This window comes from Chanos chanos, chromosome 2, assembly GCF_902362185.1.
Source record: "Chanos chanos chromosome 2, fChaCha1.1, whole genome shotgun sequence".
NCBI lineage: Eukaryota > Metazoa > Chordata > Actinopteri > Gonorynchiformes > Chanidae > Chanos > Chanos chanos.
Genome location: NC_044496.1, coordinates 25,613,772 through 25,641,143, shown reverse-complemented (window position 1 = coordinate 25,641,143; position 27,372 = coordinate 25,613,772). Strand labels below are relative to the sequence as shown.

At 40.9% G+C, this 27,372-nt stretch overlaps 1 protein-coding gene across 1 annotated transcript in view; it reads left to right on the top strand.

The window, feature by feature from the left end:
- Positions 1–909: 909 nt before the first annotated feature.
- clmpb (CXADR like membrane protein b) overlaps positions 910–27,372 on the top strand; it is a 71,990-nt gene continuing 45,527 nt past the window's right edge. Inside the window, exons 1-2 of the mRNA XM_030765204.1 lie at positions 910–918; positions 4,102–4,245. Coding sequence (XP_030621064.1) covers positions 910–918; positions 4,102–4,245 — 153 coding nt within the window. The remainder of the gene's footprint in view (positions 919–4,101; positions 4,246–27,372) is intronic.

Genomic DNA, 27,372 nt, shown 5'->3' with positions numbered 1-27,372 from the left:
CTGCACATCGTCCAATTCACATTAGCCTAGGCAAGAATGACCATTTTACTCTTGTCCTTTTTCTGTTCTAGCTTTCTGAATCCCTGCAAAGTGAACCAGATTGGGTGACTGGATGTTACAGCTTTCGTTGTGTTTCACATGACCAATCCAGTAATTGGTTTCCCAGCGCCAATGATAACTCTGGCTTTCATAGAAACTTCCCCCCCTTTCACACCAGGCACTAAATGAGAGAGATAGGGGTTTGCCCATCTGTGGCACTAATCACATGACCATATTGTCTGGGACTGAAGAGAGCACTGTGAGAGCAATTACTTCTCTGACACTGCGCTATAAAGCAGATTTTTCTTTACTGTCCTCTTTCATTCCTCCCTGTTGCTTTTTCACTAAAAGAATTGACAGAGCTCTCATCAAAAGTCAGTCACACTTGGAAACCTCTTACCAAAAATCCAATTACTGAATCATTGGGATTATATGAATGTGTTGTGGGGTTTAGGAGCATCCTGTTCGCTCAGTTAGAGACGGATGTTATGAGCATTTGGAAAGAAGGATAAATTGAATTCTGGCAGACTTTAAGACTTTAAGTTTTTTTGAAATGAGGAAAACAAAAGGAATTGTTTTATTATTTAGCACAAGGAAATGTCTCAGAATTTGAATGTCTTTTTTGTAACCTAATATTTTATTTATTTATTTATTTGGTTGGTCGGTTTTTGGCACGCAGCACATCACACATCTATCCTTTTTTCACTGAATAGTGGGTATGATTACCTCTCGTCTGTATCCTCTACCCATACAGTTTTATTAAAATGTCTGTCCCTTGGCAATTCAATTCGAAACCATCTTATCTACCTCTTACCAAATGGCTAGTTCTGCGCACTTCACTTTTATAGTGGACTGTAACAACAATGTGAAATGGACAAGGTGAGTGATTCCTATTCCTCTCCCAATCTAAGATAAGCATAAAAATGTTCCATTTCAGACACCACTTAATGGTTAGCGATGGGTCTGAATTTAAGTTTGATGCTATATTTCTCTTTATCTGATACACAAAGCACCTTTTGATGGGCTTTATAGAACAGTCATACAAAAAGTTTTTTTTCCATCTATTTCTTGTGTATATTTTCTGGAGATTTTATGGGAAACATTGTTGATGTGCCATTCTATTGCTGTTGCTGACAGCTAGCAGTGTGTTGTGGTTCCGAATAACTCTTGCCAATTCCACAGGAGAAGAAATTGCTCTTTTATTGCTTTGAAACAGAACAAACACAAAGACCTATTGTTCTAGAATAGATTTTGTTTATTTTGTGCACTTTATTTTATTTATAAAAGCAAAATAAGATATTCATGAGGATTTCCAGCATTGTTTCCTAACCAGAGGTGACGGATTGGAACGCTTGCGTAGATCTGTTGAATGAATAGTGTGTTTTTGTTCTCTTATTTTTCTCTGAAATTCTAAATGACTTTCTTTTAGCTGAGTCCTTCTCAGTTCACTGAACATATGGTTGCCTCTACTTATTATTTTTTACCATCTCAGTGTTTTTCATCCTATTTTGTGGGCCAAAGATTGCATTACTTGTGAATTCAGTGATCACCGATGCTGTGCTGTGTGAAATATTTCAACACTGTGTCCACATATGTGGTAAAAATGTGAAAATTTGTCGCAGGCTAGTCAGTGCCAGAATGATCTGCAAGTATAATGCTAGAGTCGGTGCAAAGTAAAAGAACCACTCACAGAATTTAAACAGCTCTTCCCTCTGCTTATGGACATGAACATCCATCATTTATACAAGTTCTCCAAAGCGGCCTTGTCCATTTGACCATAATTTTTGCTTCACTGGTCCTCCAAAATGGAGGCTATTCGAATAATTTGACTCACGTGGGTGTGGTGTCATGTAAGCAGTGTGTGTGTGATTTTTACTAAAGACTCAGCCACCCAACTCAAGGTCGTGGCCATTATGAATTATAGTGTGTCACAAGTGAGTACTGTGTGTAGATTTCTCGCACCCTCTCTCACACATACACACACGCGCACACACACACACACTCACACACACACACTCTCGTTAAACCTCCTTTGAGTCGTCCTGTCCCTCTTGGCTTATTATTGAGACTGGATGTCCGGCAGAGGTATTGTTATGGGTTAAGACATTGCCTATTTCTGAGAACAGCCTGGGGCAGGAGTTAGTCTGCATCACAGTTTGCTGCAGCCATCATGCTTGCCTATTTACTAATATTAGTGGAGATGCTGGAGGCTGGAGAATTGGGCCAGCAAAGGCGGCTAATTTTACGAGACGGCTATTTTTCCGTCAACTCCCCTCCTTTCCCATGCTGGACAACGCATGCCCATAGCCTGTTGAGACATTCATTGACCAGACAAAGCTCCAAAATTGTCTTTTCCCCCTTTTCTCTCAAAACATCAACACAAAATGAAATCTCTGAGTGCCAGCTTTCTGCTCTACCTCATAGAAACTATCTTCCCCTCAGCAAAGCCCAAGGGTGAGCTGACAGCCGAAACTGAAATTTGGACCCTGTAAATAAAAAGGAATTATTTGAAGCGTGAGATCCACCGCATTTTGGTACAGGCTATTTTAAGGGGCTTTGTTTTATGAGCTTCAGTTGAGCTAATCATAGCACTGTTAATAAACACCGCCACTTGCCCTTTAAATAGCTTCTTGCAAGGAATATACAAAAACCCTGTCATATGGCCAGTCATATAGTCCACACTGCTATTGCAGTGCTGCAGCAGAGGGCAAGGTTGCATCTCTTTCTCAGTCGGCTAAAAGAAAGAGCTGAAAAGGAACTGCAGCAGGGGGAAATGGGCTGTCTAACCAGGAAGACCCTTTTTCTTCTTCTTATCTTCCTCCATCTTCATCTTCTTTTTCTCTCATCTTTCATTACTCTATCTCTTTACTCCATCTCATCTTTTAATCTGCCTCTTTCTCTCTTCTGTCATTCTTTTTCCTTCTGACCAGCTTCTGCCCCTCACCCCTCTCTCTCTCTCTCTCTCTCTCTCTTTTAGTTGTTGTATTGATTCTCACTCTTACTCCCGACTTCTGTTTGTTTCCCACTTATTTGTCTTTTCTTCTCTCATTCTCTCTCTGTTCGTACATTGTGTCTAATCTTCTCGTACTTACCCCTGTTCTCTCTTATTTCATTTTTTGTCTCTATGTTTTTTTCTTTTCACTGTAACAGGTTGTCCATCTTCACTCTGCACACATAGCCTGTATTCATACACTATAAGAATAGACAGTAAGTGCTGTTTGCTTGGATTTCTGTGGTTGTATACAGTAGATTGATATCAGCCTGTATTTTAATGACACCACAACTACCACAAATTTCATCAATTTTTTTTATTTATACTATGAGTTTGAATATTTTACTTTCATATCCTAAATTCTATACAAGTTTCTTATGGAAAGGAAAGTAAAGGAAAGGAAAGGTTCCGTATAATTAGGCCAGTATATAATCACAGCAATCAAATTACTGACATTGATGGATTTGAGAGGGGCAGTGCAATGCAAAAGAGCCTTGATTGGTCCAATTACCATTAAGTGTCTACCTTGAAGAAATAAACGGCTCTGCTTGCATCATTCTGAGTGCAGCGATTAAAACTGCGTGAACCACATTCTAATTATTTTCTATCGACTTATTTTTAGCATTGCATTTGACAGGACTAATTGTACCTTCTTATCTTTACTTTTTATGAGACTGTGGAGGTCATTCTGCTAGTCGTGTATGTGGATGTAGAATTAGCAGTGTTGTCCAGGCGACCGCAAGCACAGTGTGAACCTGTTGCACTGAAAGTTGTGTTCTCTCTCCAGTGTGTGTGTGTGTGTGTGTGTGTGTGTGTGTGTGTCTGTGTGTGTGTTTGCATGCACACGTGTCTGAGTGTGCGTGTCGCTTTCAATTATGCTTCTCTCTCAATAGGAAAATCACCTGTTTTTCTTTCATGTACATAATTCAGAGAAACCTAGAGGAGCAGACCTGATCAGCTGAATATTACACATCCTGTCTCAGCTCCTCCACTAACACCAGGCAGTCACAGGAGCAGCCCACTCAGTCATCTCTGCCGTAGACACTGAGCTCTGTGCTTTCCTGTGCCAGCTCCTGGGCTCCGTCCGGGATCCTCTGCTGAAAAAGGCAGTGATCAGACAGATTGTAGGATTGGATGGGAGCTGGAGGGAGCCACTGCATCACTGGCACCACGCCAGCACCTGCCTGGCAGGCCTGCAAATCAACGTGTACCAGGTGAGCAGGAGCAGGAGAGGAGGAAGCTGCTACCTGTATAGAAAAAAAGGCCCCTGCAGTAAGTCCTGGTCGTGTATGGGGCTGACGCAGCCACTAAAATATATATCTCCATGGGTAGTTATATAATGATATTATTTTAACTGATGTTTCAGTCTAGACTGAGATCGGATGTCACCTAATATCCAATCACACAGAACTAATGTCTCATACAGTAAGTCTCTGGTTCCCAAGACCTCTGCTAATCCTTGTAGTTCAGACTGGAACTATATACTATAACACTGGCTTTGCAGACGCTAAGGTTCAACGTCATTCTATTCTGCACTGAATGTTTTATACAAAGGTTAAAATTTGGGTTTGACTGAGATACAAGCTAGACCATGTGAACATACTAAAATCAATATGTTGCTTTTAATTGGCTTTTGTTTTCTGTTTGTTGACACCGATTTCTGTTTGTCTAGATAGCCACACAAAGCAAGGCTCACACGAGCATCACCGAAATGTGGACTTGCGGTTTTGGACTCTATAGAGAAAAGACTATTTGGACAATGTGTGTAAAGCAAAGGCAGCCTGTGGAGAGAGAGAGAGAGAGAGAGAGAGAGAGAGTAAACCCCGCTGTGATGTAATGTGTTGAGTGAAGGAGTATGTTTTATGAGACCAGACCTCAGCACTCAAGTTCTCTGTCTGTCCGCATGCAGAGATGTCATTTGTGTTTTATGAAACCCAAGTGCATTACTTGTGTGAATGGCTAATGTATGCTGTGGCTCAAAGGGGGCAATACCAGAAGAGGATTCTTCTATTATACAACATGCTGTTCTGCTGCTCATACAAGACCAGTATGGCTGATCTTTCTTCAATGGAGTGGAATGTGTTTATGGAGGACCAGGGAAAGGAAGCCTATAGAAACGCCCAATGCATGTTAAACTATGTCAGTTTTTGCAATGACTATAATGAAATGCATAATTAGAAATTTTCTCTCTTTATTTCTCTCTTTATCAACATGTTGTTGATTATTGGAAAGATGACTTGAAGGTGACACATAAAGATGGTTATGGATGCCAATTACAAAGACAGATTTTTTCTTTAGAATAGAGAGTCTAGTTTAACAATATTATGGTGGTTTGTGAAAGGAATAAATTGATAAGGAAAAAAAATCACAGGCTTTGGTTCTGTGGGGAATTTTCAGGAGGAGGAGGGGCTGGTCAGAGCCAAGGAGTTTAACGAGCGCTTTGCTAAATCTGACAATTGTGATTTCTCATTGGAGACATCAGTCTTTAGAAAAACCTTTAAGATGGTAGAAGGTCCAGATGGGGTCTGTGGTGAAGAAAAGAGAGTTTAGCTGGACTCACTTAGAGTCTTAAACAAGTATACAGGCTTTTACATTGCATCTTAACACAGCCACTCTATCTGACAGAAAAACACCCATTAGGTGAAAAATGATCTGCAGAATTCTGATCCTAATAAAGGCTTGAAGGACCTGCTCTATGGAAGGTCAGTGTTGGACGTGCAGTGAGTACATTTAGTTCAAGCATTACTTTAAGTCAAGGTTCTTGTTAAAAACAGTAGCTGTGTAGAAATGTAAGAATCCTCTCTCTATAGTAAAAAAAAAAAAAAAATCACACTGATACAGCTGTGTTGGTTTTGTAACAATAAGACAGGATATTGCATCTCTTCAATCATCTCTTGCAATCTAAATCCATTACTTTCCCCAATGTGGTATAGATGTCTTTACAGAATAGCCACAGGCCTGCTTAAGTGATTTTCTCTGCACACTCTGATGTGTAGTGTAACTTGGCAGAGCGAACCTGATGCACCAATGCATCCAATCAGTGGGTTTAGCCGTCATCTGCTGTCTCAGAATTTACAATGGCAGAATTTACAAATGGCATTGGTTCTGTCCAGTTCTTGGCTGTCTGGATTGTTTCTGAAGACAAAATGTGTCCACACATTTTCATATGCATTGGGCCAAATTTTATCCTTCATATTGACTGCAGCAGCAGTGATCAAGCCATGACTGCTGAGTAAGTGTGGTGCTTGTGTCTTGCGATCTTTAGGATCAGCATTGGAATGCATAAATGTTCATTTTTAAAATGCTTCTAATGTTAAAATATAGCAGTAGAACAAACAGCACAGCACACTATAGGGATTATCACATGTATACAAACATTACCTCACACCAGACTTTATTGTGAGCATTGTGCCATCTGTGACCTATGATTTAATCATCACGCAGTGCTTCAGGTGTTTCATTAGCAGTTGATAACTGTGGATAAATGTTTTGCCTCAAGCTTGAAAGAGGTTATCAATGTTTTAGTGGGCTACACAGGCAGAACTTAAAGAAAACATATGAGTAACATGTTCAAATTAAACTGCAACTCTTCAACAAAATTGTGCAGCTTATTATTGGAGCTAAAGTACAGACACTGTCTTGATGGCTTGCGGAAACTCTCAGGCATGAAAATTGCTAGCACAGTTGTAGCAAGAACAAGAGCACAGGAACAGAACAATGGAATAATTGGGAAAAATCCTTTCAAGGCCCTACTGGAAAATCAAGGGATAATGATCACTAAGAAATGTATGTATCACTAAAAACGTAAAAATAAAAGCTATCTTTCAGCGCTTAGGTGCGTTGATTGAATCCAAGATGGATTTCATGTGCTGATTGTCGCTGGCAGTCTGAAACGAGGCAGTTAGCCACACTCCTTTGGACAGATATCAAAGACAATCAGGTGCCTTTTAAGTTGTGTGGCAGAGTTAAGTGAATAGATATTTCATCTATTGCAGAAGTGCAGAATGCAGCTCAACAATTTCCTCTTGTGAAAAAATGTTCTGAATGGCTTCAGATGTTTTAGAAAAAGGACATACTGCCTTGCTCACGTAGTTGTGAATGTTTTCCAAGAGGGAGATCTGCAAGAGCATGGGTAAACGCACATTCCAGGAGGGGAGAAAAGGATGGATTTGGAAGTACATTTACATTTATTCTCACATTTATTACATTTATTTACATTTATCTATTTAGGAGACGTTTTTATCCAAAGCAGCTTCCAAGTGAGGTCAATTACAAACTAAGCATGTAGCCATTAAGGAGCTGTCTGTTCACAGCTAAGTTCAGTATTAAACAAGTATAAGAAAAGTTGAGGGATGTAGAAGAGTGGATTACCGGCAGATACAGGTAGAAACAGTGGGGCTACAAAAGTGCTATGAACAACGATCAACACAACAGCAATACTTTGACATGTCTCCTGATTGGATCAGAATGATTCATCTCTGGGACCCAAACCTCTCTCTCATTCCAAATATTTTGTCTTTTGCAGATTGGCGTCTTCATGATGTCTATCTCACACCTCATTAAGGTTCTGAGTAGATACAGTTCCAGGTGTCAGAGAGGCATTTTGTTGCCCACTCCAGCACTTTGGGGATCTAGTGACACTAACCAGGTCTTAGCTTTTATTTAGATGAAACCTGAAGGCTTAGGGGTCAGCACTCATTGTGCTTTGATGTTTAGTGAACAAGCATGTTTCTCCAATCACTGCAGGGATACTTGACTCAAAAAGCAGGCTCTCATGGTAAGCACTGAGCCGTGGTCTCATTTTCTAGTGTTTGAACCCTTCAGATAATTGGATTGAGCAAGTTCTTCTGAGCAATGACCATTATTTGTTCTACAATTTCTTTTGAATCTGGAGAATATTAAATCTCCTCAGGAAAAGGTCATGGCGTAGACTGGAACATCTACTGAATGAGGGGATGGATTGATGAGGAAAAGGATAAAATGCTTGTTTTCTTTGAAAGTGCTTATAAATTTGTAGGGCCTGAAGGATCATTTGGGACCTCAATTTTCCTGGTGAAGCTGAACACAGGATTTTTCCCCTCCAAATGCCATCTGAAATCCCTGTAGAAAGGCATCATTTAAATGAGCTATTTTTTTTTAGCCAGCACTTTCTATCTGATATCCCAGGAGTTTTTTTTTTCTTTTTGGGCTCGGTTTATGCAGCGTTTTCCTCAAAGCGATGTTCCTCTCCCCCTCATTCTACATCAGTCACTCATATATAGAGGCCAAGCTGTTATTATCATATTCATTACCAGTTTGATTGGAATACATGCATGTAAAGTTGACTTGTTCACCCTCTTGCCAGCTACCTCTACTCTTGAGACCAAGAGGTAGCACCTGCTTCTTTGGCTACCTAATATAAGTTCTATAAAAAGAGATATCTAGGCATTCTAAGCTCCTCTTGAAGAAGAGAGAGAGAGAGAGCGAGAGAGAGAGAGAGAGAGAAGATGGAGGAATTCAATCACGCAAGATCAGAATCCTCATGAGTAAAATGAGGAAGAGAGAGGGAGAGGAAGGGAGGGAGGGAGAGAAGGAGAAAGAGAGAGAAAGAGAGAGGGGGGGTGGGATAAAATGGTGTGGGGACCGGCAGAGATCTTTGAGGCCTTGGTTTTGTGATTTAGCTGCCTGCCCAGCCCATCATCAGGGGTTTCGTTGCTAAATGTCCTGACTTCATCGGAGAGGGAAAAAATCTATGGAGACTTCTATTTTCACTGTGGTGATAAATGAAACCTGTACCAGACCCAAAGGTCAGAACTGAGATGGAGGCAGATTTGTGTCTGGGTCTTGAAATTGTAAACTGAAGTGTTCATAATCTGAAACAGCATTAATAACGAATATGCAACCATCATCAGCTGCTCTTAGCTGCTCGTGTTTGTTCATTACCACCACTCAAATGATTTGAGTATGTTCTTTTTGTTTTTAATATAATTTTCTTTAAGTTAAGTGTACATCAATTCACATGTAATTATCAGTTACATTTGAAGCACCACTATACTGACATAGACATACATTGTGTGCATCTTAAACATTTTTAATTATATCCTTAATCTCCACATTCATTATAGGCATCAGCTATCCCCACAGTGAAGATCAAACAAAACCAGTCCATCCACATCATGAATGAAAGGTGTGGATTGATTGATTGATTGATTTTTTTAATGTATAAGCTCTGGTTACCTGCAGAGAGCTGGTATGTTCCCAGTGTGATTTACTGACGATTCTTGAAAATGAACACCTAACCTAGCAATACTCATTCTCTCTCTGTCTCTCTGATTCTCTCTCTCTCTCTCTCTCTCTCTCTCTCTCTCTCTCTCTATCTATCTATCTATCTATATCTCTCCCTCTCCCTCTCCGTTTTTCCTTTCTTTTCTCCAATTGTCTGATTACTGTTTCTTGAAGCATCATGGGCAGTGCTTTAAAATTTGTTTCTCCTTGAACCCAAAACTGAGGGAAAGTCTATTTTTAGCACAGCACCGATATTTTACAAGAGAAAGCTCAGCTCACAGAAGCATTGTGGAATATCAGCCTGTCTGCATAAGCTCATTAAGAGTGAATATAAATCACATAATCTTCTATATCAAACACGACGACAGCCTCGCTTAATGGCCTCCCGCGGCGGCATGAACATTATGTGGATGTGAGGAATATCTTTTGAGTCAGCTTTGTTTTTTTTATACGCTGTCACTCTTCTGCTGTCTGGTTTGTCAAAGAAATGGTCTTGCTTGGCTGAGCTGAGTGGAACTCTTGCCTCAGTCTATGGTAAAAGAGAAAAATAGCAACAGTCTTGGACGTGAAGACGCACACAGCCACGGGCGCAGACGTGTCTGTGACCAACAATTTCATCATTTTTTTAAAAAACCATAAGGGAAGAAAGGGTATCCATTTTAGACTTTATGCTTTTAGGCTGAACGGTCTCGTTCGTTTATTGCTTTCTTCACAGAGGTTCCAAGCACTGTCACGGTTATGTTGATTTTCTAAATCACTGAAAATATTTTTGTCCGACTAGAATCTGAAGGGCAATTACCTGGATATTATTGTGATAGGAGTTCAGTAATAATAAAAAAAAAAAGGCTTGGGGCATCTCGTGTGGTTTCTTGATCTACCTTTTTGTGTGTGAATCTTTTTGAAACTGTCCTCAAAATGCGTTCAGTCATAAAAGTTCCACTGAGGGGGAAAATAGCTAAATTCCTCTTCCTGCTGAAGTTATGAGGTGAGCAGGGGTGAATGTTTGTGTTATCTACGAATTGTCAGTCTCTGTACTGCAGTGCAAGGCCAAAGAGAAGGAGATATGAAACTACTCTTTTTTCTTACTCTCTCTCTCTCTCTCAGCCCCATAAATTGAAACGAGGCCCTTTTGCTCCATACTTAGCAAAGTGCCTGAGCACGTGTGTGATCCTCTCAGGAATGCAATCTCACCTCTGACCTGAAGGACTCTAACCAAGAGCCTACGGAGAACAAAAGCCCTGTCTCCAGTAGTTTAAGAGACAAGTAGAGGAGAAAGACTACCATTTCTCCATTTCTACCATTTCTACCATTGACATCAAAATGATCTAAAACGAGGGATTTCAAGTGATAGCAAAAAATCAGCAAAGAGATGTCTTTGAATAATAATAATGTTGTCCAGTTTCTGGATTTGTTTGTTCAGTCTTTTGCTCTTTTTTTTTCTATAAAGGTTTTCTCAACCAAATGGCTAGGGCACTATAGATGTGGAGAATTATAAGCTGGAGCCAGGCTCTGTTTGGTTCATTTAACAGAATGATTCATGAGATCGGTGTCAGAGAGTGACTGGGTGTATCTGCACTTACCCCTTGATGCAGAGAGCCCACTGATTTACTGTTCATCTCCTGGCTTCATTTATACTTCTACGGACAACATCCTGCAAATATTTGAACACATGCATGTCATAAAATAAATGCAAACTAAATCAGTGAAAGGTGCTGAACCAAGCTACTGTGTGTGTGTTTGTGTGTGTCTAAACTAAACTATGTATCTATATATCTATATATCTATCTATATATATATATACATATATATATATAGAGAGAGAGAGAGAGAGAGAGAATAAATATCTAGATCTGTCTTAATATCATTATTCTCTCAGTATTGCATATGAAATGTACATGCGAGGATAATGATCCTGTTGAGAAGCATGCGGCACTGGTGATGGGTCGTGAGTAAAGTATCTCACTGTTATCCAAGAGGCTCAGCAGACTTCTCGCAAAGTGCCTCCAAAACATCAACATCTGAGAAGCTAGAGGAATCAATGACAGGGAAGGCATTCAATTTATCTTTAAATCCAAGGCTAATCAGCTAATTCATTTGGTTCAATAAAGAACTTTAAATTCCTGATCGCTCCTTGAGACACTTCAGATGTCCTAATAGGCACACAAAGATTGCTTCCCCTTTTCCCATTAGCCACACGCGAACAGCCATGTAGGGGGGACTAACAATCGGTAAAACTTGCTTTGGTCATTTCTCCGTGGTATAAACTCCCTACTGTCGAAAGCAGGTCCCAGTGGAACAGCTCGAAATAAAACAGGCACAGCAAAAGTCGGAAATCTCCGGAAATCCCTATGGGGCCTGAGCCAGGTGAGAATTCATGAGTACCCGTGTGCATCTGCTAGCGAGCAGAGGCTGGGCAAGTGCTGTGCGCTAACAGTGTAACTCAATTTGGTCACTATCTTAGTTGATCTCATCTTATTAGCGTCTCAGTCCCCACAACTGAGGCAATCTGTTTTTCTGATGAGGATCTTTGGGAGGAATACAAAGGCCTGCGACATGTGGCTAGAGAGACAGAGACAGATTAGGAGCTTGTAATAGCACATTACAGAGCATTAGTAATAATCTAACAATATTACAGAAGCAGTAGAATGTGACAAAATCCTTTATGAATGATTGCACGCAAGTGACACAGTGAGTGAAAAAGAGCAATATTCATCCTCCTCTTCAAGTTAGTGTGTTTTATCTGTTCCAAACCATTTATTCTTACAAACAAAGTATTCAAGAAGTGTGTCAATACTGGTTAAGTCTTCAAGATTCTCAGTGATTTATTCCATTGCTGTACTTCTGCCCCCCCCTCCCCACCACACACACACACACACACACACACACACGCACAAACCCGCACCCCATACCACTACCACCACCACAGCCTACTCAATTGTTAACAAAACAAGAAGTTGTATTGTGTGCAATGTAGCAGAAATGATATCCAAGAGAAATCAATGACTTCACCTTGAATAAAGAAGGCCAGCTAAAAGCTGGAGCTACCCTTCATCTCTTAAAGGGGCAGTACACTGACACGTTTCCCAGTTTCCCTGATGTCCTTTGACCAGTGAATAAATGGGATCTCGTATAAAAAAAATGTTTTCTTCTGCATCCTTTTGCCTATTTTTCTCATGCCTGGTTTCTGCATCGGCCCCGCCAGTCTGTAATTATTATGCGTTCCAGTATCTCTCACTCCTCCTCTGCAAGTATGACTGTCAAGGATAAAAGAGTGCCAAAGAACAGTGTGGAACTTTTGAAGTCAGTAGTAATCTGACAAAAATGATTAGACATCTATCTCCCAACCACACACACTCACACACACATATACCACACACACACACTGTCAATTCTAATGATAGGGCCAGACTAAGGAAGTCCATTTGCTTTGCTTATTGTTCAGTCTCTAGTAGCACAGATTAGATGCCACTGAAGGCCAGTTCTTTTTCCCATGACTACTCAACATGCTGAGGTGTGTGTGTGTGTGTGTGTGTGTGTGTGTTTGTTTGTTTGTTTGTGTGTGTTGGGGGGGGGGACACAAATACAAGCACTGAATACAATTTTATTGGATTAAAAGGTGCTGGAGTACGATGAGCACTGGCTGGGGTCTTAGCTGAATTATAAAGGACGGACTGCGTGCTTTACTGACCCATAAACAAACATCCGATGCGGATCAATAAGCAGCCTGGCCTGCTGCTGCCTCCAGCTCCCTGACCATAAATCTCAGAAGGCCGCCCCCCCCCTCCCTCATTAAATTATAAATGATCCATGAGCCGTGAAACACTAACGCTGAAGCATTCCAATGGCACCTAAAAATAGGACCTTTGCACAAAAAAAAAAAAAAAAGGCCTCTGTCTGCATTGTTGCTGAGGAATCCTTTTAACTTTGCCTCAGTCCCAGAGGTCAGCTGTGATGCAGGCCTCACTGTCTCTCAGTATGCATGTGTACCTGGGATGCGTCAGCTTGTCAAAGGAATACGCTTTCACGCCTCCCGATGATGTCACAGGGAGGAGATGGTGCCATACAAAGAGGGCGGAAAACTCTGCGGACAGATGACATGTTGGTTTCTTCTCAATTTGCATTGCAGATTTGCTCCCAAAGAACATAAGTTTAAAAAGTGCTCTGAAGTAAAATGGAAGATATGTTGTGTCTAATGCTTTTTAAAAAAATCATGGTGTCTGCACTTAGGGAAGATTACATTTTCATGCCTTGGAAGAAAAAAATCTGAAAACATTCACTGGCATGGCTTTTTGATATCTCTCTCTCTCTCTCTCTCTCTCTCTCTGACCGTTTCTGTCTCATTCTCTCCTTCTCAAAAACACATAATCATAGACACACAAACAATCTCTCTCATTTTCCTTTGTGGACACACACACACATATAACTATATGTTCATAGCTTCAATATAATAGACGGTAAGGTTAACTGTGGCTGGACAGAAGGGCAGAGTCATTGTTTAGCACCAAAATATAGAACATTGTGATGTGAACCAATCACATTTTAAAGACCTCTTTCCACTCTGGTGAGTTTTCAGGGCCTATGGTATAAATATCAACCATCTGTGAGACCATCTGCATTCGTCAGCTCCATCATTCTCCAAGGCCAAACCACCCAACACAGGCAACTTTGCCACCATGTTGCCTCCTTCTCCCCCCCTGTTTGTGACGGCTGACCTGCCCGTCACACGTCTCCATCTGACTCCCTGCCCTGAATGACATATAGGCTCCAGTCAACCTTTCACGAGTGCCACGCGTCAGAACTTGACTACTGCTGTAATAACAGATGAATTTTTGGCAGAGAGAGGTTTTTTGGTGTCACCCCCCCCCCCCCCCCCTGAGAGGTGACTGCTTGCAGCTCTGATGCTGTGTACCGTGGCTACACCTTAGACTGCAGTACAGGAGACAACTCTCATCCGTCATAGTTTGACAGCCAGGGCTTCTTACATTGTTACTGCTGCTTGGCCCTGTTTTTTTCCCAGATAAATATAGAACACAAATATTTTAGAAAGTAATTTTGAATAATGATTTATATTCATGTTTTTCCCCCCAGAGTGAAATATTTCATTTAAACATTGCATATAAATGTGAAACTGAAGCTTTTCTTTTGATTGTCCTACAGTGTAGCATTGATGGACAATCCAAGCTAAAGCATTCATAATCCAAGTCATAAGAATGACAAAAAGATGATACATCACGGTATATAGCATTTGGGACACTACATCGTTGACTGCAAAGTTTCTACACATAAGATCTTAAAATACTTAACTGAAACCATTAACATTCAATTCTTAAAGTGACTTCAAACATTTTTTCTTAAATAGAAGCAGAATGAAGCACAGATTTCATTGCTAATAAAAAATATTCAAAAATTTATTACCTGGCTTTTCATTATCCTCTTACTGTGATGTTTAAAAAACTAAAACAGGATTTAAGCGAAGTTGGTGTCTTATCTAAAGGACACAGAAGATTAACACACCAGGCCTGATATGTATGCCTTTTATTTGAAGCATAAAATATAGGATTGGTAACTGAATATGTCTAACTATGATAATTCATACTGAAATGAAATCATTCCAATGCTTCACTTTTATCCGAGGGAAGAGGAAAGTCATGTAGGCAAAAAAAATAAAAGTAACAAAAAGACAAATGAGTAGTGATAGCAGCTTAAATGGAGACGTGGTACACTGATAAGGGAGCTACAGTGCCTGTGAGTGAGGGGGAGTTATCTGAGGTGTTTGGGGGGAGACAGGGCCTCCTAAGCAGCCCTGAGTTAGCTACAGCATAGATAGGGCCGGCCAGATATTAAGGTGTCCACAGGCAAGTCAACCCCCCCCCCCCCCCAAAGCATTGTCTTCTCTCCCCGCTTCTGTTTGTTTATTTATTCTCATCCAGTATTCTAGTGAACATACGAAAAGAAGAATAAATCAGAAACCATGAAGGTTTAAAGGAAATGTAATTTTTTGTTGTTCTATAGACCAGAGGTATACCTGTTGAGATGTCTTGGATACACACACATACATACATACCTACATACATATATATATACACACACACACACACACACACACACATATATATATATATATATATGTATATATACACATTCAAATACGCAGTGTTCAAGCATCAGTTAACTTGACTGAGTTAGTATGCTTGTCATTGATGAAAATCAAAGAGGTTGATGTACATAACATCACATTAGAAGGTCTGAGAGAAAGATCAGCGAGATCAACATTCAGCGGAGACCTTTGATTTTATTAAGGGCAAACACTAGCACCAAGATCTATTTAGAACTGTTCTGGCCAAAAATTACAAATGTGATTTTTTTCCCGTCTAAAATCGTCTGAAATTTCTCGTTTAATTAGAGAATTGACCTGACCTGTACTGCGATATAAAAAGAAAGAAAGAAAGAAAGAAAGAAAGAAAGAAAGAAAGGTTTCCACTTGCAATTATGTCCAGAGTCGAAGAAGGCAATGGGTCTTACGTAGCACAGACTTCTTTTAACGCACAACTGAACAACATAAGACACATGCTGGTTTAAAATATTGAGTGTTTTGGGGGTATTTATGTTATGTCTTTCAGTTGATTGATCTTTCGTGGCATCCTCTGTTGCTTTAGTTGAAAAGAAATGCCAATGTTCTTTGTCTCGACAACAGCAATGCGAGGGTATTGCTAACGACATTAACAGGAGAACATGGGAGTAGCTTTTGTCCTAATGGCAGTGTGTCCCTTTGCTTAACCGAAGTGCTCCAGGCCAAATGTAAGAGTTATTGGTATCAGATTTTACGATATCGTATGTCTCCTGTTTTAAGAGGTGAGTGAAGAATACAATGGAATTTCATCATTTTTGTTCTTGTAGTAACTGGACATTCCAGTGACTTTGATATTAATATGGGCTATGGCAATGTCATAAGTTAAAATCTAATTTTGAAACGATAAAATACGCAAGGCTCAAAAAGTGGATTGTCGTCTACTATGTCAATTACCGCATAATTCCGCAAATACGCCATTAACGTTTTCTGTCTTGTAGAAGTGAATTTAGCTGCAGACCCAATCCAGGCAGAAAGCAAATATCAAGACGACCTTTCAAGTCACGGATTTCAATGTGCCGCTGAGGAAGCAGCGTAAGATTTTATGTGTGCCATCTCTGATATATGTAAATGATAAACAGAAATTGAAAAACCTAATATAGACCTATCGCTGTATGAAAAAAAATTCGGCTCTGTTTGTGAAAGTTTTAGCAGACACCTGTCTTTTGCACATGCATTAGCTGACCTTGGTCCCGTAAGCCTATGTGAGCACTTCAGACTCTAGAGGTCTCCATTCTTCAGCATCCACCTATCGCGCCTCGCACATTTCTGCACATAGTGCTTTTAGAAAGAGACCGATAGAAAGAGAGAGTCAGACAGAGGAGAGAGCATTTATGTCACAGAGGCAAGAGGAACCTGAGACGCACGTCCTCTGCCACACCGAAAGGGGAACTTTGATTTGACCGTGAATCCGATGGAAACGCCGTGGAGAAAGTGTACCTTGATAAAGGATCTGACTCTTAGAATGTTTGCTTTGTTTGGGCATGGCTCAGTGTAATTCTCTGTCACATTTTCTTCCAAAATAGTGACGTGCTGCGCTTTTGTGACTGAATACTTTTGTCGCTCGAATGAATTTTTAGGAAACCAAAAACGCATTGCTTCCACCTTTATAACTGAGGACTTTCAGCCTATTCGGGTGCCGTGATGTCTGCGACATTTCGGTCTTTGTTTCTAGGTAAGAAATTTCTAACCTTCTTCACTAAGAAAATAAAAGAATTGTGTCTCATTGACCCAACTTGAAATGCAAAAGGGGTAACAACATTTGCGTTACATTTTTAAATACTTGCTTGACCGCTAAATTGTGTTAAATCTTTTCGTTGTCTCATGGTGACTAGATCAGATGCTTTGTGCCAATCATGTTATAAGAGCCTAATTTAGATTCCGTTAACCCTGGTGTTTGCTGCATTCATCTCAGAGTCGTCTTGGTTTGATAAATTCCTCGCTCCTGTCTTTTTGAGAACTCATCCTCCAATGACACAATATATCTATCTAATATATCTATCTATCCATTTCACTGAAAGAGTGAAGAGTAATCTACAGTTAATAAAAAAAGAGGCCCTCCGCCCGTTTCAAGCGTCTCTTTTGCAAACTGAAAACAAATGTCTTTGTCTACTGTACTAACCTTCGATATATAAACTAGGCTACTTTGTGAGGTGTGTGTGTGTGTGTGTGCGTGTGCGTGCGTGCGCGCGCGCGCTCGCTCGCAGAATTTTATAACGTGAGAGAGTGCATACAGCACTTGAGGAACTGAGAGCAGCCTTCTGTCTTTTGTTTGCCAATATAGAGCTTAAGCACAGTAGCTACTTTACAGAGCGGACAAAGAACGGGCACGCTGCCCAGACAGATTCACTTAATTTGTTAAGACAACAGATTGCAAAAATAGATTCTGTTTGTAACGCCCGACTGTAAGAGGTCTGCACGCAGCGACTGGTGCTTAGCCATGGAAGTGAGGCAGAGGATGCTGTGCGCCCGTGTGTCCGCGTGTGGCGAGGTCAGAGCTCAGGAAGATGTTGCAAGGCAAGCATTAGGAAACGATCGAGCATGCTTAAAATCTTTCCATGGTAAATGATGGTCTTGTCGAAGAGCAAACGAAGCAGAAGAAGGATCAAATTGTTTCAGTACACCCCGTTTTACCCCAGGTGCTGTACGCGTTTTTACAAGGAAATGTTGGATGTAACGACGGGTTTCCTGACGTTCACTGCAGCAAACTTTCTGTTTATTCTGTATTTTACCCTCTGTGTTTTTTCATAGATATACAGGGCAACGTGTTTTGAGGAAAAGCTCTGATAGCTGTGGTAGTGTCCAGATGTACGATTATACTCTATTAAGATTCCTCTCGCAGCCCCGCTGGCGTGGCAGTCGGAGGTCATCGATAAATGATTTTAAAAAGATACTTGCTCCCACCAGCTCTGGTACATTTTTTAGGGATAGACCACGTCAATAAATACATATCGTATCCTCGCATACGCCCAAGAGCATAAGCCCGGTCTGCTGTCCCAGGAAGAGGAGAAATGTCACATGCGTCGCATTGTAGATGATATGGGACTCTGTCCGCTCATACCGGTGTACAGAAAGAAGCGACACCAATATGTGCTGGACTCAGTGTGTAACAGATAGACCCTCCATCGAAATGATACTCAAGTAATCACTCTTGTGAAGATCTGGTGTACTGTGAAGATTTTAGTGCATTCAATCATGCATAACGTATGAGTTTCAAATATACATGTCAGTATATGGCCATCAAAAAAAGTCATCATCATCATCATCATCATCATCGTCTAATTGCAAATCAGAACCACATATAATTTCTGTACTTGTGTCCTGATGATATGTACATCAAATCTGTTCCTATAACACAGGGCAGGCTAAATATGAAACATTTTTACCTTTAGCACATCCTGATGATGCAATGCCTTTTGCGTCATTATGGTTATCAGTGATACTTGCTCTCTCTTTCTCTCTCTCTCCTCTTCCTCTCTCCTTCCCTACCCTCTCTCCCTGTGTGTGTGTGTATCTGTGTGTCTGTGTGTATGCTACTTGCGGTTCAGTTGATGCTGAGTGTGGACAGGGCTTCAAAGGGTAGAGAATAAATCCTATAAGATCTTCTATTACCGCTTTATTTTATTTTTATTTTTTTTTAAAGGATCGATATTCAGTAATAGTAATAAGCACAGATGTTACAAAAATAACCAGTCAAAACTGCTCATACACAAACAAAACAAGAAGACTGTCAATTAAAAAAATATATCCTGAGAAGACTTGGGGAGGGTGGAATGAGAATGACTTGATGATGGATCACCTTTTCTATATTTCTAACGCCGTGGACTTTGAGTAGGGAACGTTAAATGTCCAGGAAGCAATAACAGATTGTAATACATTTGTCAGAAATTCAGCAGAACCTTAATGAGTAGCCCTTCCACTTTGAGTCACATAGTTTCTCTGATTTCTCCTGACAGACCTCATCTTGAGTAAGATGTTCCAGAGTCACTGTGACTAACAGTATTTTTCAACATTCCATCAGTGTGGAAACGACTTGAATGGATTTATTAGCACATTTCAGCACTGACTGTTTTACCAGGCTAGGCGTTATATCTCTTTAGTGTACATGGTTGGCCAAAAAAGACCGTTTCTGTCCATACTCTATATTTAGACAATTTCCAGAGGCAGACTGAGGAGCTCTCAAATGTTGAGATGACACAAAGCTGCAGACCCAGGGGTTATGAAGTGACATCTCGATGTGTTTGTCCCTGAATCGCTAGAATATGTGTGAATGTTTATGCTCGCACACGCGCACACACACACACACACACACACACACGACTTTACACTGTTTACCAATAACAAATACAGAAGAATATTCTGAGGGATGCTGTCAGACACATAAAAACAATGTGTAGGCTGCCTATAAAGATATAAATACAAAAAAACAGTTCCTTGTCTTGTTATTTGTAATGCCTGAGCTCTACATTAGTGATTGTCATTGGCAGAATACGATGTCTAGTTTGGTGATTATTTTTATGTAACTACTGACTGTGAATCCTGCTCCAACAAAAGAGAAGAGGCCTCATAGGCCACAATGTTGGGAAATTAAACATGGTAGTTTTAAAACTCCAAGTTTCAGGTAATGATTTGTTTATTGAGAGTTGAAGTGTTTTCCTTTTTTTTTTTCTGAGACGCATACAAAACAGCATATCTTACAGACCTGGCCTGAGTGTCTGGCTCCACAGTGGCTGGGACATTCCTGTGGTTTTCAGTGCGGACACAGTCCGGATCCCTCTGCATCTAAGGGGCCCACTGCAGGAACACGAAAGGATATATTCCAGAGAATCTGACCTTTCTCTTTAGATGGTTCAGCACTCTGGCGGGATGTGCTGTGTGCGCACACATAACAGAGAACCTCAAAAAACACAGACTCTCTCTCGGTGTCTGCTATTACCAGCATCCGTGTGACGGACAGGGCATCTATGGCTCTAATTAACAAGGTGTTGCACTCTGAAGGACGGCCCTCGCCTGCGGGATAAGAGTGCATGTTACCCTGTGTGTCAGATTTAAGGTGACATTCTTTCAACTCAGAAACCCTGCTGAAACCCAATAGTCTCAGGCCACTGTCATTTTGCATTATTATTCTCCAGCCGGGACTTTTATCAGATGTCTTTTTTTTACTTTAATGGTTCTCTCTAGAAGTTTTTTTTTGTAAGACTGTAAGTATTCTTCAGGTCTTTGTCTTTATCCAATGGCTACGTCTCATATTTCATTTATAGAGGTGCTTTTAAGTAGGCGGGAGAGTTGAATCGTTCGCTGCTATGAATGAAAGAAATGGTGAAAAAGAGACTGTGATATACCTACTCTTGTTCTCTCAGTAGAATTACTCCACCATGAATCTGAGAGTATTTTTAACACTAAAGACCTCTAAAGTACAACTGAAGGTCATTCTAGTGAGAGGAAAATGTACATTTTAGCATTCTAGGCACTAAATCTTCAAAACCTTTTTTTTTTTTTTTGTCTGTTCTTGCATGTGTTTCCAGATGGCAAAACGATGCCGGGCATTATGTTTATATGTAAGTAGTTAGTAATAAAAGACAGAAATCTTTCATTTCTGTGTTACATTAAATAAAGTCAATGTGCTCTTCATGACTGAGAAAAATCAAAGGGATCCACTGTAAACACAAAGCTGTATTTGAGTCAGTCTTTGACCCATAAATCTTTGGCTCTTTCAGACTCGTCTGGGCAAATTACTCCCAGATTACTTTGGAACAGACGAACAGGAACTGCCTATTTTCCTTTACAGCTAACCTTTGACAGATGTTTGTGAATGGTTCAGGTTCGTCGTAATTCAAGCCACATGTATCCCGTGCCCTCAGTGTAGCAAAAGAAGCTTTCGATCGTAAGTTATTGGTCATGCATAAAGCCCCCATCAACCCCCTTCGTAGGCCTACCCAGATTTGCAGGTTTATAAAATGAGTTCCCGCATAGCTGTGCCGTGGCAGGATTTCCTAATCTATGTGGCCATGCTTATTTAGAGACAAAAGGAAGGAGGACTTCTGCTTTATTTGACACACCAAATAACCATGAAAGGCAATGGAGCAAAAGCAATTACGAGTTTATTTCCCCGTTCCTGGAAATCTCAAGTCTTTTGCCCTTTTGGTAAACATTTTGATGGTAGTCAACGTCATGAATCTGAGATTTTGGAAAGGACAAACAATGAGATGAAAGACTCCATCCACAAACTATAGTGAGTCTGTATTCGCCTTGCAAAGGCACGTTCCTTACAAGCTTTTTGGCCAGGTCGCGGTATACAAAACAGTTTACACTGGCTGACTGGGTAACCTAAACAAAGATCTCTGAGAACAAATCTATGAGAATCAGAAATCTGAAAGCTTCAAATCCCTCCTAGCAATGTCATCACCCACGTTTACGGAGTGGATGCTGTGATTCCAAGCTTTTGGAGGTGCTCTCCTCCTCCCAGGCATTCAGCACCTCGCTGGAAAAAAAAAAAAAAGAAAGAAAAACTGGCAGGCAGGAATGAGGCTGGCATGCTTGTCTATGTAGAGCTGAAGCGGCTTTTGATCTTTGCTTCCTCTTTGGAAGACAGGTATATTGCTACATTCAATATGTCTCCACAGACACCGACTCACAAAATAAACAGATTGGAGAAGGGGGCGAAAAAAAAAGGAAGGAGAAAGACTTTCCTGCTGCTACAGTCTTTCTTCCTTACACGAGTGACTTCGTTTCCAGCCCACGTGTGTCTATGGATATGGGAGCTCATGATTCAAGTACCGTACTCTAGGGATGACCTGCTCCACTCGAAGAGCTTTTTAAAAACATCGTTCTAAGAGCTGAAGAGAAGATGAAGATGGCTTAGCCTTTTAACACTTAAAGTCACACAAATATACTGCGTTATCATCTCACTCTTCAGCAATGTTATCAACCCAACCAAGGGGTTATCATACTGTCAAATCCAGATGATGGATCTTCATTATAATTGTACCTTGGTCGCCTCACTTACATTCGCACGCCGTGAATATCACACTGTGTTCTACCCTCAGTAAGGGTGCCTTAGACTGAGTCACTCTTTCACACGTGGACATGAATATGTTTCTGGAGCTGGAATTTCAGTGGAGGCAGGAATACATCCCTCTCCAAATATAAACATTCCTCATGATCCCAAACAGACACTGAGACAATTTGTCTGTCTTCTTTTGCATTTGCCCTCGAGCATTCTCATCCATCTGTAAGGACATCATACAGTGATGATGGAGAGGTGACTGATGGTGATTTGACTTTTTTAATGATCTCCTTTTATCTCGATGAAAAATGGTTCAAAGAAAGATATTGTGTCCCACCGGTGGGAAGGTTTTTTTGCTTCAGGCAGTTAGACAAAGCTATACATTTCTTTGCTCTCGCAGCAAGAGGCCTCCAACTCATTAGGGAAAGATCGGGCCTTTGTTTTCTCTCATTTGATGGACAGCAGTAATTGAATTGCTTGAATTGATTACAGATAAACAAATATCATCTCTGACACAGATGCATGTTTCTCAGCACAGAGGCATCCCTATAGGCCTTGGTGTGTGTGTGTGTGTGTGTAGGGTTCTCTCTTTGTTTTTTGGAAGATCTGACTGAATAGGAGGAAATGTGGCACGTCGCTCTATTTAGACACCCGCTGTTCCTTTCAATTTGAAACAGTCTATTAGCTTGGGAAGCAGGCCAGTCCATTAGGTGTTTTGAACCCGCATGCTCCGTTGTCTCACTCCATTTCCCTCTTTCTTCAGCCAAAACCTCTTCCCTTCCTCCATTCCTCTCGTCACCCACTCCGGCTTCTCAGAGCCTCCACAGATCATCCTGTACTAAGCCTACCAGCCTCCAGTTTCAGTGCCGCCTCAGGAAAATGCGAGCTTCTGCAATATGTAAATTGGCCAAAAGTACTCATGTCGCCTTCAATAACATAAATATACTTTTAAATTCAACATATTCTGGTGGAAGAGTCACTGATGTAAAAAAAAAAAAGGACACTAGAATCTGAGGGAGATTTTGAGGATGGCTTGAAAAAGAGACATTTTAAGAGTTGTATTTACACATATTTAATAGTTTACTCGTTAAGCAAATGGGAAAACTCAGCTTTACTCCTACAACTGATAGAGCTAATGAGCAAACCCTACCCACCATGTTAAAACATAAGCAGCGTTGACAAAGACTGTCACGAGACAGGGCCAGGATGTGACTCAAAGCTTTAGTGCTGGCTACCGACACTCACATGCCTGCTTGAAAGAGTGCATCATTGTATATAGATTGTCTTCCTCTTAAATTCACAGCCCTTAACGAGAAATAGAAAAACTGACCCATAACTCATGTGTTGCACTCACCTGCATTATAGAAAAATATCAACAGATATTAATAGCATTCATGAAGAGCAAGAAAATCTGCTTCACATTTCATCTAACGAAGAGTCCAAACTTAACCACACATCATCACATTATCAGCATGCAAAGCTCAGATAGATGGCCTCAGTGACATGATTTAACAGGGCTTCTACAGTACCTGCATCATCATCATCATCATAATAGTCATCATCATCACCACCATCATCATCACCATTATTATTATTATTATTATTATTATTATTATTATTATTATTCAAATTGGTCATTAGAACAGTAGGCCTACTTGTGTGTATGTTTATTTGTCATGTTTTGCAGTGCTTGTAAGTTTTCAATGTGTAAACCACACAAAAAGGATTACAGTAACACCATTATTGTAAGAGTGCAGTGTACAGAAGGGAAACAGCTCTGAGTGGCGGCGTGAGACGGTAAAAATAAGTAAAGAGATTCTGATATTTCATGTCTCTTTTCCATGCCTCTTTGGCAGACACTGTTTTAGTCATAGGTTTTCAGCAGTGTTCAGTGACAGACCAGAGAGCCTGCTCTGGCAGGTGTTACATAGTCTGGTACAAAACTCAGCTCCATCCACTGAATCTCCTCATTTATTTAGGGAAGTTTCACTCTGGTCACCATCCCGCTAGAGTAATCTCTCCTCGACAGCTATCTGAATTAATCTACAGGTTTTTGTTTGTTTGTTTGTTTATTTTTACGTGCTTGGAATAGCAAATGTAACATATGTTACAATATGTACATGCAATTAATGGATATCCATGCATTTTTAATGCAGAGGAGCTGCTCTTGTCTTTGAGGACATTTGTTGCAAAAGTCCAGTCACAGAGTATTAAGTGTAATATTTTGCGCCCAACATAAGGCCCATGTAATACTCTCTGGGCAACACAAGTGCTCTCTGATGGATTGCTCAATTATCAAGGCACAGAGTCAAGCTTCTCATATTGTCCATACCAGGCCAAAAGCATTGTAAAACCGTGCGCCATCAATCAGTTACAATGCTGCTGGCCATTAATGCAGTAATGTGGTTGATTACACAGTCCTCAGCCTTGTGATGTGTCACTGTAACAGAATGTCAACCTTTAAAGGCTAAGGAACTGACCACGTTCGCCAGGAGAAGCATTTTCTGTTTGTACAGGAGAATAAACTGCCACGGTCGTGTGTTTACATTATGTAGAATACACAGCAAATTGCTGTGCTGAAAAAGCATTTTTTTTCTCTCCTCCTCTCCATTCCACCATCTTCGCCCCCCCCCCCCCCCAAGGAAATTGTTCCAGAACAGATGGCACAGCACCTTTGTTTTTTACGAGTCGTTGACTTGACTTGTTGATGAAATGGAGACTTTCCACCATACTAGCCATGCAGATGTGTATCTTTAGAGTTTAATGTTTCATCCGTGTCCTGACGAGCCTAGTGCAGAAAAAGCTATGGAGCCCAAGTACCTTTTTTCCATTAAATTTTTACCTTGCCAGGCTTTAAGGGTGCTTTAGGAGAGAAGCAGTGACACATGGGCTGTTAGAGTCTGACATGGGTGCCCCTGAACCACATTACACACAGATACAGCTAGAGAGCTTGGTTATTGTTCTACACAGCTCTATATCAGCTGATTTGAAGTTGTCACCGGTTTTACTGGGGTTTTTGCGTTCCAGTGAGCTCACTGGACTCCAGGGGATGTGAAACGATCACCATCTTCATCCAGAGAGCAAGCCCACAGCCATTTTCCATGCAGACACTGCCATTTTCCCCCCGTAAATCTGCTGTGGTTTTGTCCTTTTCCTCCTCTTCTCCCATCTCTGCCTGGATATCTGCCCTCCATCTTCAGACACACTGACAGTTTCTCTGCCTTTTGCAAAATTTGCCTGAAAAAGGAGGAACGCTTAGGCGTCTTTGAAATATGCATCATGTAATTTTTGCCTTCTACTGTTATATGAAAAGGAGAAGGGGGGGGGGGGAAATAGATATGAAATAAAGATAGATTGCGTATGCCGTTGTTATTGATTCCATATGTTCACGACTCAGTTTCTTCCTTTGAAAGTTGTCTCACATATTTTGATATGCTGCACAGTTCTTGCATCCCATCATATTTCAAAAGCGGTTTGTTCTTGAAGTTGGACCAGCTCACAGACCTCTGAAGGCGGTGTCATGGAGACAGGGAGGAGCCTGGAGAATGCTCACTTTTGGCATGATTTGCTGCTTCTGATCCATGGAAACAAAAATGGCCACGTTTGCAAAATGAGGCTTTCAGAATAATTAAATCTTAAACTGGGGACAGCATCAAGCTAAAAATCATGCTGACAGGAGCTTAAGTTTACGTCCATGATCTTTTGTCAGTGTAGGTCTGTTATATGAAGACGCAATGCCTGTGTTTAGCTTGGATGTGAAGTTTATTTAGTAGTAGACAAAGAAGAGAGAGCTCTTGTTTTTGTATTGTCATCATGCTAATAGCTGGTTGCTTTGTTGATTGTGAAGAGCAAACACATCCCTGTGTCAAAGGTGCAGATGCTCTTTCAGTCCGTTAACCTTTCCTCTTGGATGCACTCTTGACATTGAGCAATGAGAAAGATTCAGCTCTTTGCTTGCCCCGTCGCTAATGAGGCAATTAAATCCATCCTAGCATGGTGCAGGGAGACTTAGAGGGCTGTGTGTGTGTGTGTGTGTGTGTGTGTGTGTGTGAGTGAGTGTGCGTGCGTGCTGACTCAGCAAACACCAGCTCAGGCCTGGGTACTGAGTGGTCTCTGAATGCATAAGACAGCACTGCTGGAGACCACATGCTGTCAGCCACTCTCCACAGCCTGTCTGATCCCACAGCCTGTCCAGTCTCTTTGGCTCTGCTTTTAGCTGAACCATTTCGGCCAGTTTGGTTTCTCCTATGATCTGAATGTGTCTAGCAGTGGGCAGACTGTTCAAGAATAAAGCCAAGTACCACAGCTTGTGACTGGTACAATACTTCTAAGTTAATAGGAACTTAACCAATCACATGAGATGTAATGACTCTTACACACAGTGAAATTATGAAGCGTTAGGAAAACGAGCAGGTTTTGATCACATTTTTACGCTAATCTCGTATTACTGCATATATCTGGCATAAATGATCTTGATAAATTGGTCTTATGGGTAATTTAGTGGGACTTCGTGTAGAAATGAGCTGATCCTGTTAGCTGCTTACTAAAACCTATTCTTAGAGCAGAACCTTTGTTAGAATCATTTGTTGCTCATCCTCTCTCATGTAGCTTTTCATTAAGCTGATCTGATAAAATTCTCACTGGCTGTCTTCATATCTATCTCAGTCAGCTTGTGGAGCAGTTCGGAGCTCTCACAGGCTCTTTGTTGTTTGCAGGTAACAGGCTTTTCTGAGAGCTACTCAGTGTCATGATCTATACTGGCCAGACTCAGACACCCTTTAATATTAACTCTCCTTGCCGGACCTTGAGCCTGTGTACTTGAGCGTTCACAGTCGTCCGACCCAGCTAAACAAATGTGGCAGCTGAAGTGTTCCCATGCTGACCGGAGACGTTCAGTGTGTGGAGTGTTTACCATAAAATCCCCCACCCTCCCCTCCATCCTTT